The sequence below is a fragment of the Notolabrus celidotus genome, chromosome 7, assembly GCF_009762535.1.
Source record: "Notolabrus celidotus isolate fNotCel1 chromosome 7, fNotCel1.pri, whole genome shotgun sequence".
Lineage (NCBI taxonomy): Eukaryota > Metazoa > Chordata > Actinopteri > Labriformes > Labridae > Notolabrus > Notolabrus celidotus.
In genome coordinates, this window is record NC_048278.1 from 18,840,675 (window position 1) to 18,862,572 (window position 21,898).

Sequence of the window (21,898 nt, forward strand, 5' to 3'; positions counted from 1 at the left end):
TACTCCATTCTATTCTACTCTATTCTACTCTACTTTAGTGCTCAGATGTTGCTCATATTTGTGTCATCTCTGACAGTAAGGTTGGAGATGATAACATCATCAATGCTGATTTGGCTTTTATACAGTGAATATGAAGCTTAGCTCTTGCAGACATTTTTCTAGTCCCTCTTCTAATGATTATTTTTTTATCAAATAGATAAAGGTATTTCTTGTGGGAACTGCAAAACAGGAAGGAAAACGTGTGACATGTAAATTTCCCTGTCCCTATCCATTCTATTGTGTAGCTCCTGCCTGTTGTCTGTAATTATAACACGCTGAGCAGTGTGAGAGTAAGGCGTGTGTGCATGAGTGTGTTTGAGAGAGAGAGAATTACAGACACAGGCAGACAGCCACACCATGATAAAACAACCTCAACGACCTAATTACCCAAGATTAAAGTTGAACAATAATCCACTGAGAGAGAAACAGAGAAATTAATGGAGGAAAAGAGGAGCGCTGACACTGTCATAGACAGTCACACAGAGGGAGGCAAGGTGAAAATAAAAGGCATGTAAGGCAGACAGGAAAGAAAAAGAATAAGAAAGAGAGTAATGAATGTGATAGAGGAGCTTTTTCACAGTCACCATAGCAACCCTGGGCTGAAAACTGCCATTGTGGTGATAATAGTGTGTGGTGAGATGAGAATGGGGGACCATTATGTACCAAGAATATCATCTAGGCTGGAAAATGGCCAAAGAAGTGTACAAGGTGAAGAGGGAGAGGTTAAAGAAGCCCGGTAATCTTCTTACATTCATTGTGAGGGCCTGAACTTCACCTGTGGTTGACCTGACTCAAGATCACCATTCTAGATATTCACTCAGATATTGTGTTTCATTCATTTTCTCAAATATGGTTGAGATGTACCCACCATGGTGTAGGCATGAGCAGCTCGCTGCAGGTCATTGCAGCCCTGTGCATCAGCGTAGGAGCGGATACCCAGACAGTTTGAGGGGTGGAGCTGCTTCATCAGGAAGGAGCAGCAGGCCTGAACCACAGACGACAACTGCAGCAGACAGGAGGCCGACAGCAGAGACTCAATGGTGTCCTCCCCTCAACTCAAGACGGCCTGGATACGCAGGAAGAAATAAGTGCGAAAGGTGTGTTATTTAAAAGGTTTTGAGATCAGGACTAACTCTGACATTAACTGGTCTTGGCATTACTAAGACCAAAATGAACCCATTCACAGAGATAAGCACATGCCGGCTGGTGAAGTTGGCCGGCTTGGGGAAGTTTTTAAAATTTATTGGCCAAACCAAACCCACTTAGAGTTAATTACTCTTTCTCAGGCTTCCACAGTGGTTGTGTGTACTGTTTAAGACAATATAAACACTAACACTGCAAAACAATAGCTGGAATGTTTCCCTCACCATCTTTGGCATTTAGCCCCAAACCCTTTTGTTCCCACTGTAAATATTCAGCTTTAAAAATGTTTCTCTACTTATATTTTTATTTCAATGAAGTAATCTTATAAAACAGAATTTTATAAAACAATAATGTTGGTAAATGTATACATAGAGGATTAAACAATTTTCTGGGGACTGTTTTAAGCATTGGGTTTATACACATTTGGTGTGCTTGCTAGCAGGCAATCAGTGTTTAATTGCTCATGTTCACAGTTATGAAATAAGACTCTGTCACAACAACTACGTGGTTCATTGTTGTGTATTTACTAGAGTTTTAAAATTGGGTTTTTGACACAAAAGGGTATAACAGGTGACAAGTAGAACACGCACAAATATTTTTTGAGGTTTGCTCAGCTATTGAAGATCAAATTTAAGCACCTTTAGTTCCATAAACCAAACACTTCAGACTCACTTAACATCACATCTCAATTCTAACTTCACACATATTTGAGCGCTGTTCGCCTAGGCTGCTTAAGTGCGCGCCTCAGGTGACAAGGTTTGTTTGGACTCGTTGCAGCGTTGGTTGGCTCGACTCCGGACCATGGCCATTAGCTGCATGTCTTGCCCACTCTCTACTCCCCACATATCCTGTCTCTTGTCAGTTTCCTATCTAGTAAAGCAACAATGCCCCCAAAAATACCTTTAAAAAAATATTATCGTGAGTAAAAGTGTTATAGAAAATTAGGCATTCAGTCGACCTTTATTCTAATAGTTATCAATATACGTTTTGTAACATTGTTTATACATAAGTTGTATACCTACCTTCCTGTTTCTACAATCACAAGCCTTTCTTAATATTCTTTTTTTTAGCGAGGGTAACTGGTCATTTTAAATCCTCGGTGTAATACTGTCAAATGTATTCATGTTCCTTGCATCTGTTCCACATCTGGCGTGATGCGGTGTGACCATAGCATAGACTGTACCATAGACTGTAAAAAAAATGGACGTCATCTTGCTCGACTCGAAGTCAGGTCGCTGCAAAGAGCTGCTCCCCCTGGTGGCTTGCTGCAGTATAGTTCAAAACGCTGTCTCCCCCATTCATTTGAATGGGGCTGCGGTCAAAATGTAAAAAAATAAATACACGTCGTACGAATGTTTCTCACATCCGTATACTGTGGTGATATGTAGTTATTATTTGACTGTTTTGTGTTCAAGGCCTCTTTGTCTGAAAAGTTTGTTTTTTGTTAGTTATTAGAAGTTAAAAAACGGGGTTCACTCCCGGATTTACTTTGACAGCTGCTGTAGAGAGAAACGCTGTTTCAAAAAAACGTTCAATGGGAAAGGCGGAGCGACGCTGTCCACTTTATATACAGTCTATTGGCGTGACACCTGAAGTAAGAAGCCTCATCTTTTCTTCTAATACACAGTGTGTTGTAAGTCCGTCTGTGTACCTGTGTAAGCATACTGCACCAGGACCCACAGTGCATCGGGGGTCAACTCCCTCCATCTTCACCTCATCCTGCTTGGCCTCCCTAACGTCGCTGGTAAACATGGCTGCAAAGTAGTCAGATACGGATGAGAGGACCAGCCTGTAAGAGAGGCGGGGAGAGAGAGGCAGAGTCAGGCATCAGTCAGAGAGGATGGACGCCAGCTGTAATGGAAGGACAGAACACTCTGACCTTGCTGACAGGACAGGAGTCTGAGCTGACAGGGAAAAGATGGCATAACAGAGAGGGAGGGGGCAGCCTGGAAAGAATAACACGACCAGACAACACATGGCATTATTATCTTGTAAATACATCACAGGGGAGCTTTACATGAGAGGCACATTAAAGGCATAAGTAAGCTCCAGAACTGAAGCCCTTTCCCCTACATCTTTCCAACGCAAGAACTGGGAATCCATTGAAGTCATCTTGAAACACCAACATTCAGGATCATTCCCTCAGCTGTGCAGGTGTGAGGCAGTAAGGTAGGCCTGACCTTCTCTCTAAAGCTATTTACGTACATTTCATGTTATAAAACTAAACTCATTAACTGTCTGAAAACGTGTACACTTATCTCTATATTTAAACCATTATCACATCTTCTCTTCCATCTTTTCATACTGCCACAAGTGTGACAGACTCTTTGAAAACTCTGCCTTCTGGCACAGTTGGACATCACAATATACAAGAAGTTCTCTTTCTGCAAAACCTATATTGTTTAGTCACATATAAAAGTGATTGCATACATTTAAAAAGCAACTACAAAAACTGTACAGCCTAACAGAATCTTTCATGAGCTGCTTGTGAGTTGTTGACAAGCTTATATGTCTATGGAAAGTCTAAAGCTGCCTGGTTTAGAGTTTTAACATGTGTTTCTTCTATAACTGCCCTTACAGATACATGTGAGGAGCATTTGTAGGACTGTAGGTCTTGTTAGGTGAAGGTGCAGCATGTATGAGTGTACGAGCTGGAAAGTTCAAGTGTTAAAATAAGCAACCACAGCGAACAATAGTCAGATAAAAAACAGTTTAACGCTGTGTCACGTATGCCTGTGGTTCTTTAGAGCTGAGACTGAGAGCCGCACATCATCTTACAGGGGATACATTTAATATTTTCCACTCGTTCATACAAGGAGGATGAAAGACACCGCATAAGTCTGAGCTAAAAGGTGTTATAGAAAATAAGGGCATTGGAAGGTCAAGATAATAATGTCCTAAAAAGATGTGCGCTACAACCATTTATCTCTCCTAAAGTTACAGCAGGATAAACCAAACATGCTGAAAAGGAAGCAGAGGGATTGTTATTATTACTGCAGCAAAATGGAAGATAACCTGTACATACATATGTGCTCCAGACTGGATTAAAATGACCCTTAAGTGCATGTAATATTACATATTAAATCACCTGGTTCCCCCGAAGAAATAAATACTTTCCAAATGGGACTCATGTTGTACTCCCTTCTCTGAAGAGATACTATTAGAGGTCGGAAAAAAAAAACTGTGCAAACAAAAGCTGAGCATGGGCCTCAGGCATCTCCAGATGTTTTGCATAGTGAGCATATTGAGGATAAAGAGTATGATTATCCTCAGAGAGAGAAGCTTCATATTCAAACTGCAGTTGAGCATGTTGTCTCTTAATAGCAGTTAGTCAGGTTTTTAATAACTACAGTGCATTTCAATGACACTTCCATCTGAAGTAAAGTGTTTGTTTAAGTTTGTTTATCTTTGAACACAGTGCCACCATTAAAGGTCTCCAAAGGATTATTAAAAAGTTATCTAGCACAAAGTGCACACAGACTGCATACAGGCTCATAACCTTTCTAATATGGAAGCATATATGTACCAAAATTAAAATGAATTAGCAAATTTAAAAATTAACTCGCATTAACAGAAATGCTTTTTAATTTTCTAAATATGTGCACACTATTTATTTATTTTTTTTTGCCTTTATTTGAGAGGACAGCTGAAGAGAGACAGGAAATGTGGGGAGTAGAGAGTGGGAGAAGACATGCAGGAGATGGTCAACCAGCCGAGAATCGAACCGGCGACCTCTGCCACGAGGACTGTAGCCTCTGTATGTAGGGCGCTGAGACCGCTAGGCCACCAGCGCCCCATGTGCGCACTATTTGACTCATAAATAAAATTAATATTCAATAATCCTATTTGCATTTTAATTTTCATCTTCAACAATGCTAATTTTGTTACACAATTAAAATGAAAAAGAAAATGACATTTGCTTTTTAATTTTCAAAAATGCCTCTCCTAAATAGTTTAGAAAGGTATTTGCACATCTCGGTTTTTTTTTACAACATTGAAATCTGATTCTTATGATTGTCTCTCAACATAAATGCTCTCTAAAGTCTTACATTCTGAAAAATAATGAAGCAAAAAGAAAGCTGTCGCCATATTACTCTCAGGTCAGTACTAAATTGTTATTCTGCTCATACACTGTATTCTGTATTTGCTCCTCTATTCACTGGGCAAACTAAATAAATCTTCCCATTCTCTAGATTTTTCCATTTCTTTGTTAACCATGGTTGTTATTTCAGAAAACAAATCTCCCCAATGAGCTCACACAAACAGCCCAAAAGGAGAAAACAACAGCAGCCAGATTGAAGTCCTGGCACGCAGTGTAAGAGACATGCCAACGCGTGCAGTCAGAGAGGAGATTACTTAATTTGCATGTGTCAATCACAGGCAGCTGAGCTCACGGACAAGAAAGCAAAAGAAAAGAAGAGAGAGAAATAGAAGGATAGAGATATGTTTAAAGTGAGGTTGATGTGTAGTGTTTTGGAAGTGAACAAGTCTAGGAAGAGTTATGGATTAGTGGATAGCAAACCAGATGTAGGACAGGAGGAATTATCTTAAGGTCACTGTAAATAAAGAAACATCCCCCTTTCATGTCAATGAGAAGTACACACTCACAAAAAGTAAGGTTGAAGAAACACTAACAAAGTGTCCTTTTTTTGTTCTTAGAGATGTCTTTGTGAAATCAAGCAGAGTATTTTGTTGATTGAGAAATCCCTCCAGATCACTGCAGTGCTGTTTATCTTAATGTTACTGTATTTGCTTACTGTAAAAAATCTTGGTGGGATTTTGAAATGCTCATTTAAATTTTACAAAAAGGCAACTTGTGTCCTTAGTAGTCTTAGCTTTCCTCCAGCTAAGACTCTTACATAAGGTAAAACCCTATTTGTGTTTGAAAGGCATGGATAGAGCATAGATTGTTTAAATATGGTCATAGTATCCCTGACGTCAACTATCTGTTTCTGAAGCGCTGTTTTGAGGCCAATCGTCGGTTGGCAGCCATATTGCTGCTGTCAAGCGATTGTGACGTAAAGAGGCAGAGTTTGAGCCTCCTAGCCAACAGCTATGTGTTCCTGTCCGGGAGTCAAGTCAGTCATGTCCTTATTTGGGCAAAAACTTGTAATCTTAATATCTTCTGAAACGTTGGGTTAAAAAAAAAATCACCCCCGTACAGTGTGTGCTGATGGAGAAATTAGCGACGTAGAGCCAAGCCGTTTTTTGTACCAGTCTGTAGACATGTTTATTAATGCTGCAAATATCGTCTTTTTTGAATTGGTGTATATGGTTTACGGTGTTTCTGCAGCCAGCCTCAAGTGGATTCTCGATGAATTACAGTTTATGACACTTCCGCATGGGCTTCATAGTTTTAGACCGGAAGTTGCCGCTTGGGGTAGAGTCATCCATGCCTTCATTTGGATGTGTCTCTGTATCATCTCTGGCCTTTGCCAACTGTTAACCCAAAAGTAAGATCGACAACATTCAACCAATTTTAGCCTCACTGCATTGGTGTCCGGTCCATGCCAGAATTAATTTTACATTTTATTAGTTTTTTTTAAGGTTTTAAACAGACTTTCACCTTTCTTTCTTTCTTAATAATGTCCCGCATTTTTATACTCCAGTGAGACCACATAGGTGCTGCTCTTGGGAGTCCCAAGATCAAGAGTAAAAACTTGAAGGGATTAAGCCTTTGCAGTAGCTGCTCCTGAGTTACAGAACAGTCCTTCCTATTCATATTAGATCTGCCCGGTCGCATTACAGCATTATGAACAAATAGAACATTTATTTTGGTTTGCAATTTTCTGCTCATTTACTGTCTGCCTGTGTGTGTTCCTGATGTGTCTGTGTTATGCACATGTTTGTAGTCTCATTACAGAGTGCCACCCAGGATCTTGACAGATAGCCTGAAGCACAGGAGAGGTAGTGTGTGTGTATGTGTGTGTGTGTGTGTGTGTGTGTGTGTGTGTGGTGTGTGTGTGTGTGTGTGTGTGTGTGTGTGTGTGTGTGTGTGTGTGAAATACACTACTGTCAGCAGGAAGTTGTTCAGACAGTATTCAAGTTGGGTGTCTCTTCTTATCTCTCTCTCACCACACATACAGCATCTTCACTACTAATTTTCATGTGGGGTCTGGCGAGCAATAAGCGGCACATATACACAGCGGCAGGTTATTTATACCTTCGTATAGACAGAGACCCGGCAGACAGTGTCACGCTGTAATGGAGGAGAGCAGAAAAGAGACAAAATGCCAGAGGGATGAGAGCAGGAAACAGACGAGTTGGACTCAGGAAAGGAGGGCGAGAGCAGGAAACTGAACTCTGTGTCTGTTTTGAGTATGGATCTGCCGCTCAGTGCAGAGGGCCAATGGAAAAACTGAGAGAGCTGGAAAACAACAGGAGGACGGAAGGAGAGACTTACTCAGTAGTCGAACTTTTTCTAGAATAATTCGGAAAAGGAATGGGCTTACATATTTTAGTCTCATTAATGGTATAATCAGGGCTACAGGGATGGAAATATGCTGGTTTGTTTGAGTGTCAATAGCCATATGACATTTTTGTCCAGACTGAAATACAACTTTGGGGATCCTATGATTTCCAGCAACACCTCCACAAGGTTCACATATAGTGTGCTGTTAGGAAGAGATTTAAGAGTAACAGTTGTCCCTATTCATACCAGTATGCACCCGCCTCTGTTACCTCCCATATAACTGTACCCACCAGTTCACAGTCAAAGCAGACAAATGGTTTTGAAACTACAGGTACGCTAAGTAAAACAAGTTGAGGCTGCTCTTTTTCAAAGGTGTCCTATATAGGGAACAGAAATAGCAAGATTTGCAAGATAATGTATTTGTGCGGGTACAGCCCCAGAGACAAAACGCATAATAGAGCTCGACGCTTGCAACAAACTCCACACAAAATGTGCAGCTATACACTGTTCGCCTATTCAGCATGTTGCTGCGTTTCTCTGAAGACATGTAAGACTAAGAGGGAGAGGGAGAGGAGAGGGAGAGGGAGAGGGAGAGGAAGAGGGAGAGGGAGAGGGAGAGGGAGAGGGTGTATGTTTTGTTCCCAGAAAAAACACCTTTATCCTACACATACAGTATAATCAATTGCAAACAAAACAACAACTTCAAACAAAGGTGTCTTGCTCCACCCCTCGCTGGCACACATACACAACTTCAGATGCCGACACACTCTTTCACATACACCATTAGGATTCTCATACAGCAGGGTCTTTTGTTTGTCACCATCTGTGCCTTGAGGAGCAATCAAGTGAGGCAGAAGAAGAAGAAGGCAGTGAGAGAAAAGGAGTCTTTCTGCGGGTGGAGGGCGGCTCTCTGGTCTCATCCTGCTGCAGATGGACCCTGCAGCTGAACCAGTGGCCACATGCCCAGAGAGCAACAGCAACAGAGCGGTGCAGTGGGGCCATGAGGTGGATGACAGGCACGTGCGTGTTAGTTTGTATGTGTGTAAGTGAGTGTGTGTGTGTGTGTTTGATGTATGATTCAGAGACTCTGTGGACTTAGTGTGCTGCAGAGACTACAAAAATAAAGAGACTTCTATAAGCATACCTCTAGTTCTGCTGTGTGTGTGATATATAATTTCCTAACTGTTTCCTGTGTGCACAGTGTGTGTCATCATTGCATGCTTGAGCCACATTATATGTTTCTGTATTTTCTCTCTATAAATATATAAATATATATATATATTATATATATATATATATATAATATATATATATATAATATATGCTACATTAAAAACAAGGCAAAATGATTGTTTTCTTTTTGTATTAATGTGCAAAATATTTTCTGACACACCAGTTAATTGTTGTCAGTAATGTCAAAATTACAAGATAGATTTCACAATTTTTCTAATCCATGTAAATTTTGTGGGTTTTTTTCTGCACAGGTTGCCTAGAAAGTTTGGGCAGTCAGGAGAATATCAGAGGAGGGAAAAACCAACCACAGTTCAGGAGAAACACAACCTTTCAGCAAGATAACACTGAACAAAAGGGTTTTGAAAACGGAAACTAATTATCGAATCTCTGCCATAATTTCTAGAAATACTAAAAGAAGATTTGATATTGATAGTTCATCTTCATCTAAGCCTTCTTACAGCCTATCACTGTGAATCAAAAGTCTCAGCCCTTATTAACCTAAATCTTAGGAATTTAAAATGACAATCTTTCATTTGATTTAGCAAGGGGTCAGGATTTTCAAATGTTTGAATAATTATCATTATGATTATAGCAAATCAAAGAGTTCATGCAACTAGTATATCATCTTAAAGTACACTACCAGTGTAGTTTTAGAACAACCCTATTTTTCAAGTTTTTTATTGAAAATTATGCAGTTCAATGTCTTCTTGTGCTCTGAAATGAAAACATCGAACAAATAAACAACTGAATTTCAAAAATAAATCATAAACCAAAATGTAGTCTAAACTTTTACTCATCGAAGTAGCCACCTTTGGCATCTTTTTCTGGCCATTTATTTGGCAACACATTACTTTCTGGAGTACAAGACTGTTCAAATATTGCTCACGAGGGTATGGTAGCACAGTATGTTCCAACACTACTTTTATGCAGACAGAGGGGGTTGTTAGTACTCAAGGAAAGTTGGGACACCTGTAATAATTGGTAGCACCAACCTTCAAGGCTTGACTAACCTCAATTGCTGCAGAACAGCAACCCATTTCTTGTTCCCTGAAAAAGGCCTTTTCGTATAATTCTGAAATGTACATTATTTTTTCAGTTTTGGGTGATCTTACCCTTTTTTTTTTTTTACCTCTGGCAGTTCACCACTTACCTTTGTACCATTTCAAGCAATTGAATGGATGTGAACTGCTTGGATTTCAATAAAAAAGTGGAAAAATTGGGGTGTTCTTAAACTTTTGACTGGTAGTGTATGTGATTTTCATTGTTTTTACCAGCTCCTGGCTGTAATGCTGAACTACACTGAAACTATGACCAAAGCATTTGGTAACCCACATTACATAACAGAAGAAGAGAAACCAAAGAACAACATGGCTGGCTAAATTAGCAAAGGACTACCTCTGTATGTCTGCAATGTCTTTGCTCTCAGAAATGCAGCAGGACTGATTGTAAACAAGAGGGCACTACCGTCCTCACCCTGTGGACATGCTCATTTTTCTAGTTCATGAAATAGACTACAAGTCTGAACAATCTAGCCAAGTTAAGGATATGTTTTCCTTAGGTGTGTTGTTATTATTAAACAGTTTGGTGCGAAATGTTAAACTTCCATGAACTCCTTTTTGAGCATAAATATATCCAGAATACAGAAATGGTTCATTTTATTTTGTGCATAGAGCTGTTGATGTATTGGATTTTGTTACCTTTTGTGAGGCCTGAATTGTCAGGTATATATGCTGACAAAGAAGAAAAGGTTTGTATTATGACAGGGTGATTCTCACAGAGAGAAAAGAGAAATGATCCATATCTGAGAATTATATAGGGATGTAGTAAAGTTTACCGCACCCTGTGTTTTTTTTTGTGGTCCACACTTCGACATGAAAATAAAACTGACAGAGTGAATGGGTCTCTCTCTCTCTCTCTCTCTCTCTCTCTCTCTCTCCTCCTCTCTCTCTCTCTCTCTCTCTCTCTCTCTCTCTCTCTCTCTCCTCTCTCTCTCTCTCTCTCTCTCTCTCTCTCTCTCTCTCTCTCTCTCTCTCTCTCTCTCTCAATGTCGACATACGTTTATGTTTATGTGCACAGGAGGGTGGGTGAGGGGTCCTCATTGCTCCTACCTATGTGCAGGTATCCGTCTGTCCCCTGCCACCAGAACTACGTCACACAGCTGCCGAGACCTCAGGTAGCCCTCCATCTTGGAGAAGGTGACATCTGCATGGGACAGAGCTGTGCACATAGATTCCTCTGGACACGCACAGGGCTCCATGGACACACACGAGGACAGCGTGGCACTGCTGTTTGAGGTCCTGTGACACAAAAACAACACAGACAAATGAACACAAAAACAAGGAAACAGAAGCTTTGGGTGCATGTGTTGATGCTGATCCCTTTAGTTTCAGACAAAGGGACAGATGTGTGCGCTGCTGCTCTTTGTCTTCATGTGCCATTTCTTCACACGTTTTCTCTTCCCTTTTCAACAGGGTCACTGTACATTGCTGGAAGCAGACAAAGGCCCTTTAATGCTCCAATTACAAGGAGTAAATGACCAGATAAATTTAGCCCACTTAAAAGAGAGGCTGCCAATTAAATAGCTGTGAGAGTCAAGCCCATAGGATACGCTGTAATTTACTCTGCTCCCAAATGGCAACTAGTTTCCTCTATCTTTACACCAACAGCAAGAAGGGAAGCAGGATTTGAGACCAGGAAGGCTTCAACATTTGTTATTCACTGGTGGAAGAGTCAAAGCCTTGGGCTGTTATGTCTTATTCCTCCAGTTTGGCTGATGAGGTGTGTGTATGTGTGTATGTGTTCATCAAAAAACAGCTCCAAAGTTGAGCTTCACTGTGAATCAGCAGCCATCATGGCTCCCAAACCAGCTTTTAATTTATGAGAGCCAGAGCTGTACTTCCATTTTTAATTTAACAGCAGTAGAGGCAAGACTGGCCCTGCAGCACAAAGAGATTAGAAATGAACTAATACTCCAAGGACGAATCGTTTCACTTCTACAGCTAAAGAGAAATCACACTCTTATGGGGATGTGGAAGAGTGTGTGTGTGTGGTGTGTGTGTGTGTGTGTGTGTGTGTGTGTGTGTGTGTGGTGTGAGTGTGTGTGGTGTGTGTGTGGGTGTGTGTGGGAGGGGGAGTTTTTTGCGAACCAAAATGTCTTAAATTGAGACTTTACCCTGCACAGTCCCACTGGAATAAACAAAGTGAAAGCTCACAGAAATTCTGGTAGGGCTCTGAAAATGCAGCTTGTGAACAACGTGATTTAAAGAAGGATGACTAAATGATCCTAAACTCCAGCATAAGTTAGAAATCATTCTCCTAGTGTATCTGTTGTGTGTCCTCTTTTCTGTCTTTGATGAGACTGTCTTCTGGTCCAGGTCCTGTTAGGGGTTAGCAGCACATGGAAGTCTTTGCTTCACCCATTCTTTATAATGTTTTTATTTGTATATCTAATTTGTATATCAATATATAACATTGCTTACTAAACCTTAGCCTCTCTTAAGGCTGATTTATATTTCTGCGTCTCCCCTACGCAGCAGGGGCTGACGCGGACATGAGCACCTCATACTTGTGCGTCGATGTGTCCGTGTCGTGCAGCAATTCCCCGCCGAAACACTTCAGGGCAGTGTGGACTCTCTGATAGCCAGTCGCCTGCTTCCGGCACCGCTACGATCTCTGTTGACTTTTCCACAGAGATTCAGAGAGTGTTATGTTAATCGACAGCTGATAAATGTTGTCATACAGACATGATTACAGGGAAGAAGAGAGCAGGAGATGAAATACACGACCGATGTGCGGCCGATGAGCGGGGAGCCCCAGAAGTGCTGGAAATGCAGGAAATACAAGCGAACCAATCACAGGGCTTGTGGTCCGCGTTGATTCTACGCGTAGTTACATTTTGGAGGAGGTGCACATCAGCTACGTGCGGACCCCCGGCGTAGGCTACGTCGTCGATTTGACGCAGAAGTATAAATCAGCCTTTACTCTCAGGTTTTTAGAAACTGAAAAAAAAATCCAGATTGTGCAACCCTAGTTTCAGTGGAGCCTGATGTTGTCTTCCACATCGAGAATGAGCCCAGTCTCATCCCCAAAATACAGATGTCTAATAAAACACTACTATTGGATCAGTATCAACCAACACACAAAACCCATGTATCAGTATTTGGTTGGAAATGATGGGATAGGGGGTAGAAGTTTAAGCCCGTTGTTTTGGTTTTCCGGCCTCTAACATTCCCATTTGGTTTATACCTACAACTTGAATCAGCTTTGCTTTAGGCCAAGGAAAACAGCACTCAAAACCTAATGTACCCTTCGTGACCTGCACCAAACTACAGACAACTATGGTAAGCAACTAGCTTGTGACTCAATTAATCAATTTAGAGGGTAATAAAATGTCAGTGTTGTCTTTATAGCCTCTTTCTGCTACTCCCAAGATGCAAAATAAATCTGCTATTGTTGGTGTAAAACACTCAGGGGAGAAACTGTGATTTGTTCTGTTTTGACGCTGTTAGGTAAAGTTGAAGGAAAGAGCTGGAGTGAATACCGTGCGCAGTATTCATGCACACACAGTTTTGTCTTATGTATGCTGCCGGATGGTGATGTGTCATCTTCCCTCTGCCTCCGTCCTCTACTCCTCTTTATCCACCTCTCGTCCTCACTTTTATATCTTCCACTAATCTCATCCATCACTCACTTCATCCACCTCATCCCATCATCCATCTCTGCCTCAGACCTCTCTTCCCTATCCCATTTTCTCACCCAAGGCAGCTTTTTGGCCAGCTATCCTGTCCTCTTGTGTGAGTGTGAATATATAGACGTGTGTGTGTGTGTGTGTGTGGTGTGTGTGTGTGTATGGTGTGGGTTGGGTTGTGTGGTGTGGTGTGTGTGTGTGTGTGGTGTGTGTGTGTGTGTGTGTGTGACTGTGTATGCAGACGAATGGTGGGGCTAAATACTGCCAGAGGAGATGGCTTTGAAGGGGGAACGCTGCCTTCCAGTCCCCTTAATTGAGCCTGGCAGGCACTCAACATGGACAGAGAAAGAAACAGAGAGAGACAGAGGAGAAACACAGGGGTGAATCAACACCATGCAGCCAGATTATTTAAACCCCTTCACCAGGCAAGGACACTCACACAGCTGTAACTCAGCGTCTCTCCCTGCCTCTCTCTCACACACATTTGCAACCCCGTCGTGATTAACTATCTGGGTTGATTAGCCTGCGGGCTAAAAGGCTACTGCAAAAGGAAACTTGGTTTTGTAAGCTGATATATACAGCATGTCACGGTGTGCCTGTCTGGTCACATGTTACAGCCTCCATGACACACATGCAGAAGCTTTTGTTTTCCAACTATACTCATGGGGAAAAAGGGAGAGAAAGAGCAAGTGAATGGACAAGGGTGGGCAGAGAGGAACACGGGACAGAGGGAGAGAGTGAGTAAGGGAGACACAGTAGGATTAGGGGCGGGTTTTGGAGTGAGAATGTTAAAAAAGGAGAGGAGGAGATCAGCGGAGTCGAGGCGAGCCGTCAGCCACTCTGGGATTCTGTACGCGTCTCTTCCCATGATCCCATTTGGGATTCTGCCACTTGTGTTCTTGGAGTATCTTATCGTACGCAGGAGCTCTCAGAAGGCAGAAGGAGGCATACAGAAAGACACACACACTACTACACACACTAAACATACATGTAAAAGCTGCACATGTATGCCTCAGGACTGGATCTCTGTGTTGGTATGGCAACCACAATATGTAAGGGGGACACGGCTTTATTCATGCACATGTATGATATCGATATGTACTCAAAACCTGTGCAGGTTCACATCCTTCTCTGCTCATGATGAGGCTGATATTCGTCTGCATTTGCATTACTATTATGACAATTTCCACTGCCCCGTCATCATAGCAGATATAGCAGACATCAAGTCTTGCATAACACAAGATTTTTTAATACTTTTTCTGCTCTGTCTCTCACACAAACATACACACTTACAATGAAAACAAATGAAGTGAAGATAGAGGAGTAGATTTAAAGACATGGCTGCATTTGCTCCAACTGTTTTTAAGTGCTAGTGTGGTGTGTGTTTGTGCACGGGCATGACCTATGAATCATTTATGTATCTGATGTGTGTCTTGGGAACACAGAGTATAATAGGAGGCTTTCAGATGCATTATCATGGTAAACACTGCCTCTATTTCTCTGTTAACTTCATCACATTTCCTGCTGTATCGTAATAAAAACAGAAATCTGGAGGTCTGCAGATGTGCTTTATGGAGGACTTTTGATGTCCTAATTGCATTGTTAAGCTGTCTCCATGGCAACTATTTAATTAAATGCCTTTTCACATCACTACAGCTGGACAGGCATTCCCGTGCATGCTACACACTCAAACATGCACATGCAGAGCAACGAGGACTGTGAATTAAAAAGAGCTGGAAGAATCGGTCACTGAAGACAAAACAGTAAAAATGTCAAGTGCAGTATGTTGCTCCATGCTCGGGCTCAGCTCTGGAGTCGTATTGTTAATTTGACTCAGTAAATCCAATCATCACAGGAATGGTGTTTGTGTCAGTGTGTGTTGTGTGTATAATGTGGCAAAGGCTGGTTGGTAAAGCCTCATTAAGAGGTTGAGGGGGGAATCAGTGGACTGCATGTTGTCCCAAAGGTACTTAGCCATCATCTTCTCCCACAGTCAGCTATTTGTAATGAGTAGCCCTCCTCCACTAGTCTGCATACTGTCTGAACAGTATGTAGTTATTTATACAAAATGTTATTATAGCCCACTCAGAAAGCGCCCATTCACAGTTTCCACATGTCCTGTTTTGCTGTTTTGGAGACAGAAAGCTATTGACAGATGTGAACTGGTCTGCTGAATGAGATGGAGCAGTGATTCATCAAGTCCAGATTAGAGTTGACTCTTTTTATGTTAACAGTGAAAAAGCTCCACACTTTACCAAACTTTTCATGAGTTTATTAGTGGACTAAATTTCTTTAACAAAGTTTGAGCTAGTTTTGGCTTCAAAGTCCCGGAACCGACAGAAGTCCGTCCCCCCCTTACCTGCAGGAGCTGGAGTCGGTTTCTGGGTGATTGTTGCTCTCCTCAGTGCCCGACGCTACCCGTGCCGCCGCCTCCTCCTCAGGCCCGACCTGGGAGGGGGGCTCTGGCAAAAGCTGAGGTACCGGAGCCTCTCCGGACAGCTCCATGCTTGTCACCGGCCGGGAACGACGATGTGGCGGCGGAGAGACCCACGACAGCGCCGCTGCAGAGCTCCTGCACTCTGGCTGGCTGAATGAGCGGGGACAGGAGCTGCCCGTCGCTCCGGCTGCCGCGCCTCCGGACCGCCCGACTCCCTGCCGGATCAGCAAACTTTCTGCCGGTACACAGGTTAGACCCGGCGCTGCCGCTGGCTACCAGCCCGCCGTGAGTCCCCGGGCTGGGTGTTACACTGGATGAAGTCGAGTTGCTGCTGCCGCTAACTGACGGACCGTCTCCGGAGCTGCCGCCCGCTCTCCTCCCGGCGAAGTAGTCTCCGAGCGGGGAGTGAGGCGGAGGAACCGCGGGGTGACCAAACCACCTCCATCGGATCCTGAGGATCTGTCACATCGAACTCCTTCCGCGAGGAAGAGCTCGAGCCGCTGCTCGACATTCCTCGGTTCAGCACGAGGAAATGGCGGGGAGAGCTCGCGCCGCTCTGCCGTTAAAACCGTACACGGTACTGCACGCGCGTCTCTCCTGGCAACCGCACGCCCGTTAACCGCGAGTGGAGGGAGTGAGCGGAATGAGAGAAGACACACAGAGAGAGGAGAGAGGGAGAGGGAGAGAGAGAGGTCTACACAGAGTTTTAACATCTGAACCCAAATCTTTTTGTGGACAAATCCAAGCCACACACATCACGAGGACAAACTAATGTCAGTCATGCCAAATAATGCAGTGCAAACCACAGGCATTTAGTAGCTGGGTAGGCTCGTGATCATTATGTTATCATCATCATCATCATCATCATCATAACTCAACAGGCCGGACATCCAATCAATATTACTTAAATGGAAGCAAATGGTCAATCTGTTGGCACCTATACAAACTATAAAGCTAGAAAGCTCTCATCATGTTGAGTCTATAGGTTCTTAAATGTCTGAAATATTTGCAGACAAATTGCACAACTATCCGAAATCCAACAGAAGTATTAAATAGTCCTTAAAATCGCAGTCCAGAAACAAAATTAATTAAGACCACCTCCTAACATCGAAAAACATCAGATTCTTACAATTAGTAATTACGCCAGTGAATTTGCTAGTTTAATTAAAACTACATGTTGAGTGCTAAAATATTTTCAGGATACAGGATACAACAAAGCCCTTATGAGTACATTTTACCATGGACAATTTGTGGAATTTTTCTAGGTTCTTAGCAGGACAAAAAAAAAGTCAAATATCAGTTGGAAAACAAGAAGGCCTACAAGTATTGAGCTGTTGCAAAGTAGCACACCAGCATACATTGTTTCACACAATCTTATGTGGATTCAAGGTAAAAAAATAATAATAATAATAATTGTCAACAGTGACTGGGGCTTGGGAGTGTGACTTTTTGAGGCAGCAGCGATCATTACAAACTAATTAAAGACAGAAATGTAATGAGGCAGCAGATTTAATCATACTACCTGGTCTGGCTGTTTTCACTCATTCCTCTCAACATCTGTGTCTTTGTGAGTCTCCATCTTTATGTTTTTGCTGCCTAATAATTACACTTTGTTTGAGAAACAGTGCTGCAATCAGCTGACGCGTTGATTTGTTGTTTGAGCAGTAATTGAAAACGGAGAATAGCCTAAATGACTTCAAATCAGCAGCTAACCTCAGTGTCCTTGAAAATGAGATTTCACTTGTTCCTTTCCCCACACACAAACCACACACATCTCCTTTTTCTGATTCTCTACAAACCATTGCTCTTCTCCATCCATTACTACACTTCCTACCCATCACCCTCTCCTTCTCCCTCTTTTCCCTCCATCTGCAATGCAGCAGCTATTCATAGACAGTAATGAGCAGGCAGCAGGTCCTGTGGGAGCCATCCTATCCAGGCGCCCGGGGCACCCAGCAGACCAGCAGCAGACCAGCCAGCCAGAACCTCCATCACCCTCAGCAGTCACCCTGGGATGACCACAGGATGTGCCACTGCGAGTTCTGGATGGAGTCCCACCAAGAAGAAGGGAGGAATGCTTTAGGTGCCCCACTACTGCAAAATCAATGAGTCAACAGCTGAGGTCAGTTTGTGAATTACACAGACAGAAGATGTGTTACTCATAAATTTGACTACAGCAGCCAGGCCTGAAGTCTCATATTTTCCTAAAATAAGTGACTGAACAGAGCAGATGAACACGGCCAATTTCACTTTTACCACTGTTCTGAGAAATAGATTTTTTTTTTCACTGACATCCAAGAGGACCATCCTGCTATTTTAACGGATCAATACTACAAAGCAACACAAACACCACACACAGGTGCATGAACACGCACACATAAACAGCCTAACCTGCAAGGGGGAGTAAAAACAAGGAGCAGCATCATTAAGGCGAACTTTAACACAGGGTCTGAGCATTAAAGCAATATTTCAAGATGAACCAGAAAGGTGGCTAACTTGTATACTAGAGTTATCATTTGTGTTCCCCTCTTGCATATGTGGTGACTTGATTGGCTTCCAAGCATCAACTCTGCATCTGGAGACAAGTATTACTACTTTATCTTAGAGTTGTTCCGATACTGCCAGTGATACATATTATCAATACTGATACCTGCATTAGTATCAGCCTCAAAACTATGTAGCCACCCCATGGTATTTGGTATCTGCAAGTTTTCTGGTCGATACACGAATCCAGTGCCAATGCCTACTAGCCCCTGATGTGTAGGTGACCAGAATTAGAAAAAATACATTAGGACACTTTCCTTTTCTTACTTCTACCTAAGAGGTCGCATAATATGTTAACATCAGCATCAATGGATTTTGTATTGCGCTCATGCTTTTGGAGTTTAAAGACTCCATGAAGGATGAACAACTTACTAATGCTGCTTTTTTAAAGTCCCAACCTGAGGGTGCATTTTACAGAAGGAACCAAGTGTTCCCCCTCTTTCAGGGCCTGTCTCAAATAAAGAAGAAAAACAACTCAGGACCAAGAGAGTAAAAAACAATGCATTTCCACCTCCCTCACGCTGAAAATGCCGTCCTGTGACTAGGGGAAGTCTGGGAACAGCGACGGGCCATTCAGCTTTGGTCCCCTTCTGTTGGATCTAATCATTGGTCACTTGGCAGGAGCCTTCTTGAGCTGCTCTCTGTTATTGGTCTCCTGGCTGTGGTAGCTCAACATCATCACTCAAAAGTCTCTGGCAAAGCTTTTACGGCTGTATGCCACACTCTGGACACAAACAAACACATAAACACAGATACACACTTAACACATAAAAAATACACAAAATATCCCAAAGAAATCCCATTCCCAAACTTCACACCAGGTAATCGTCCCATTCATGTGCATTCAAACATGCAAGCGTGCTTGCAGATTGGGGGACACAATAACACACATGGACATACTAAATCTCATTTATGCACACTTTATATTCTAGAAGATTTCAACTACACACACACACAGACGCGTACAAACACACACACAAACATTACATAAACACATTAATGCACACAAACACAAACACAAATACAGAGCCAAAAAAACAGGTAGCAGTCATCTGGGGAGAGCTGTCGTAAAAGATTTTACGGGGCCTGAAAGTGAATCATTATCTGTCTGGCCCGTTTGTGATGATCCCTTGTGACTGATGTTCTTCCTCCAATGGCCTTTTTCCAATCTTTCTCTCTCCCTCTTCCCCTCTCTCTCTCTCTCTCTCTCTCTCTCTCTCTCCCTCTCCCTCTCCCTCTCCCTCTCTCCCTCCTTTTTCTTTTTTTTTACCGTACACTGTCTTTGAAACCCTCTCTTTCTCCTTTCCTCCACCCTATTCTAGCCAATCTTCTCCCCAGCTTCAATTTCCTGCTGTCCATCTCTGCTATCAAACTGTGACACACACTGAAAAGCAGTGTGTGTGTGTGTGTGTGTGTGTGTGTGTGTGTGTGTGTGTGTGTGTGTGTGTGTGTGTGTGTGTGTGTGTGTGGAGGCATGTATGTGTGGGTGTGATGGGACTGTGGCTGTGATTCCCTGAGGTGGAGACCTGCAGGGACGACGCTGTGAGAGTCATTGTTCTATATATGTCCACAGGTGCACACAAATCAAATGCTTGTATATGCCCACACACATACACAGCTTTCAGTAGGTTATGAACCATATACCAACAATGCATTCTGTTTGCAAACATAAAGAAATACAAGGACACACTTCCATTCAAGTCACACAACCTACATCAAAACAAACACATGCACTGCCTGTTCCTATTGTGTAATCAGAGTGTTGTTTGGTGCTGTAGCTGCAGGCTTGTCCGTCCTTGAGAGCCAGAGCCAGCTCAGACTGGCCAAGCAATAATTACCTCTCCACATCAACAGGCCAGCTATCCCAACATATGAACATGAAGGATGGTGTGTGCGTGTCTGTGTCTGTATGATTGCAGTTTCATTGATCTGGAGGCACCATATCCTTTGTTACTGAACAGAAAATTTATTTCACACCAAGGAAAAAAAGGCTTGCAGAATGGAAGGACTCCAACAGTTTGAGCATGTATGTTAAAGTGTATGTTATGTTTCTACTATTTATCTTTTTATGAGTTTTTTTTTCTATCTCGGCTGAGTAATTAAGACAAGCACTTGCTTAGAGACAGACCTTCAAAAGGCAGTCCTGATCAGGTAGAGGTTAGAATTTGGTGTTGCTTCAGGCTGAGGGAGAAGCTGTTTACAGTCATATTAAATATGCTGTGGTGCTCAGACAATTTTACATTATTATAAAATGCTTTTCAACATTATACTTTATTTTAAAGGTATAGGGTGTAGAAATGGGAACATTTAGCAATATCTAGCAGTAAGATAGTAAATTGAAACCCTACCTTGCTCAGATTTCTCTTTGGTGAAGCAGAGGTGTCCTTTGAGGACAAGAAGCTCCTGTGATGCATGATAAGTATGGTTTTACCGTCAAAACTGTATACTCATACAAATGCTTTTGCGCACAACACCCACTTCTTTTTCTCTTCCAACTAGTGCATAACACAAGACCATGACTAAAAAAAATGTGTATGTTACTAGTCTGTCCGCTCTGTGCTATTGTAAAAAAGAAATTACAGTGCAAGATGGCAGCCTCTGTGCAAGGGTATCCACTCGTTATGTAGATATAATAGGCTAATTCTCAGTTTACAATATTCTTACAAATGTTATGTTCCTTCAATGCCAAGTCTGTTCTGCTAAATGCAGCTATATACTACACTCTGTACCTTTCAAAGTCTTGAAAAAAATCTAAGGGTAGGCAGTCAGACTTCAGGATCTTTAAATAAAAAAGAGCAAGACAAATTGTAATTTGTATTCCACATATTTGTCCTTGTGGAAACCTCTGAGTTTTATTAGCCATAGTGCAAGTTTGTTTGAACATGTATTGTGCTAGTAGCACCTAGTATAGCATCAAGCTACAGGCTACAGACGTCTGATAAACTCATCAGTTTATATATCCAATTCTGCTAATCTTGAACAAATAATTCAATAATTTATAACTCAAGGCTAATGATCAGGTTTTGCACAGCTCTTGTTAAGAGCCACAGGAGGATTTTAGGACCTGTGTCTACTGATGGCATTTTTTTTACACACAGCAGCCCCTATTTTCGACACAAAACCAATGCAGTTTAGCATTTTCAGCGCTCAGCGAGTCTTAAGTGCTGAAAAGCCCTTGATGTCAGCTGTTTTTTGTTGCTGCTCTCTCAGCGCTCTCAGTTGAAAATAGGCCACCTTCTCAAACACTCATCAGTGTTACTTCTCCTCCATGAACCAATCAAAATCAAACAGGTGTGACTGAGGATATCAAGTTAACTAGCATACTGTAGTGGCAAAGGAGAAACTAATGCTGGTAGTCACTGACAACCCAGTCATTCTTGACTTCACCTAGTAGATTACACTG

General features: G+C 42.2%; 1 protein-coding gene across 1 annotated transcript in view; it reads right to left on the reverse strand.

The window, feature by feature from the left end:
- klhl5 (kelch-like family member 5) overlaps positions 1-16,819 on the reverse strand; it is a 37,750-nt gene extending 20,931 nt beyond the window's left edge. Inside the window, 8 exon segments of the mRNA XM_034688830.1 lie at positions 908-1,087; positions 1,089-1,105; positions 2,834-2,873; positions 2,875-2,971; positions 10,936-11,124; positions 15,874-16,155; positions 16,157-16,414; positions 16,416-16,819. Coding sequence (XP_034544721.1) covers positions 908-1,087; positions 1,089-1,105; positions 2,834-2,873; positions 2,875-2,971; positions 10,936-11,124; positions 15,874-16,155; positions 16,157-16,414; positions 16,416-16,462 — 1,110 coding nt within the window. The 5' untranslated portion in view covers positions 16,463-16,819.
- Positions 16,820-21,898: the final 5,079 nt, after the last annotated feature.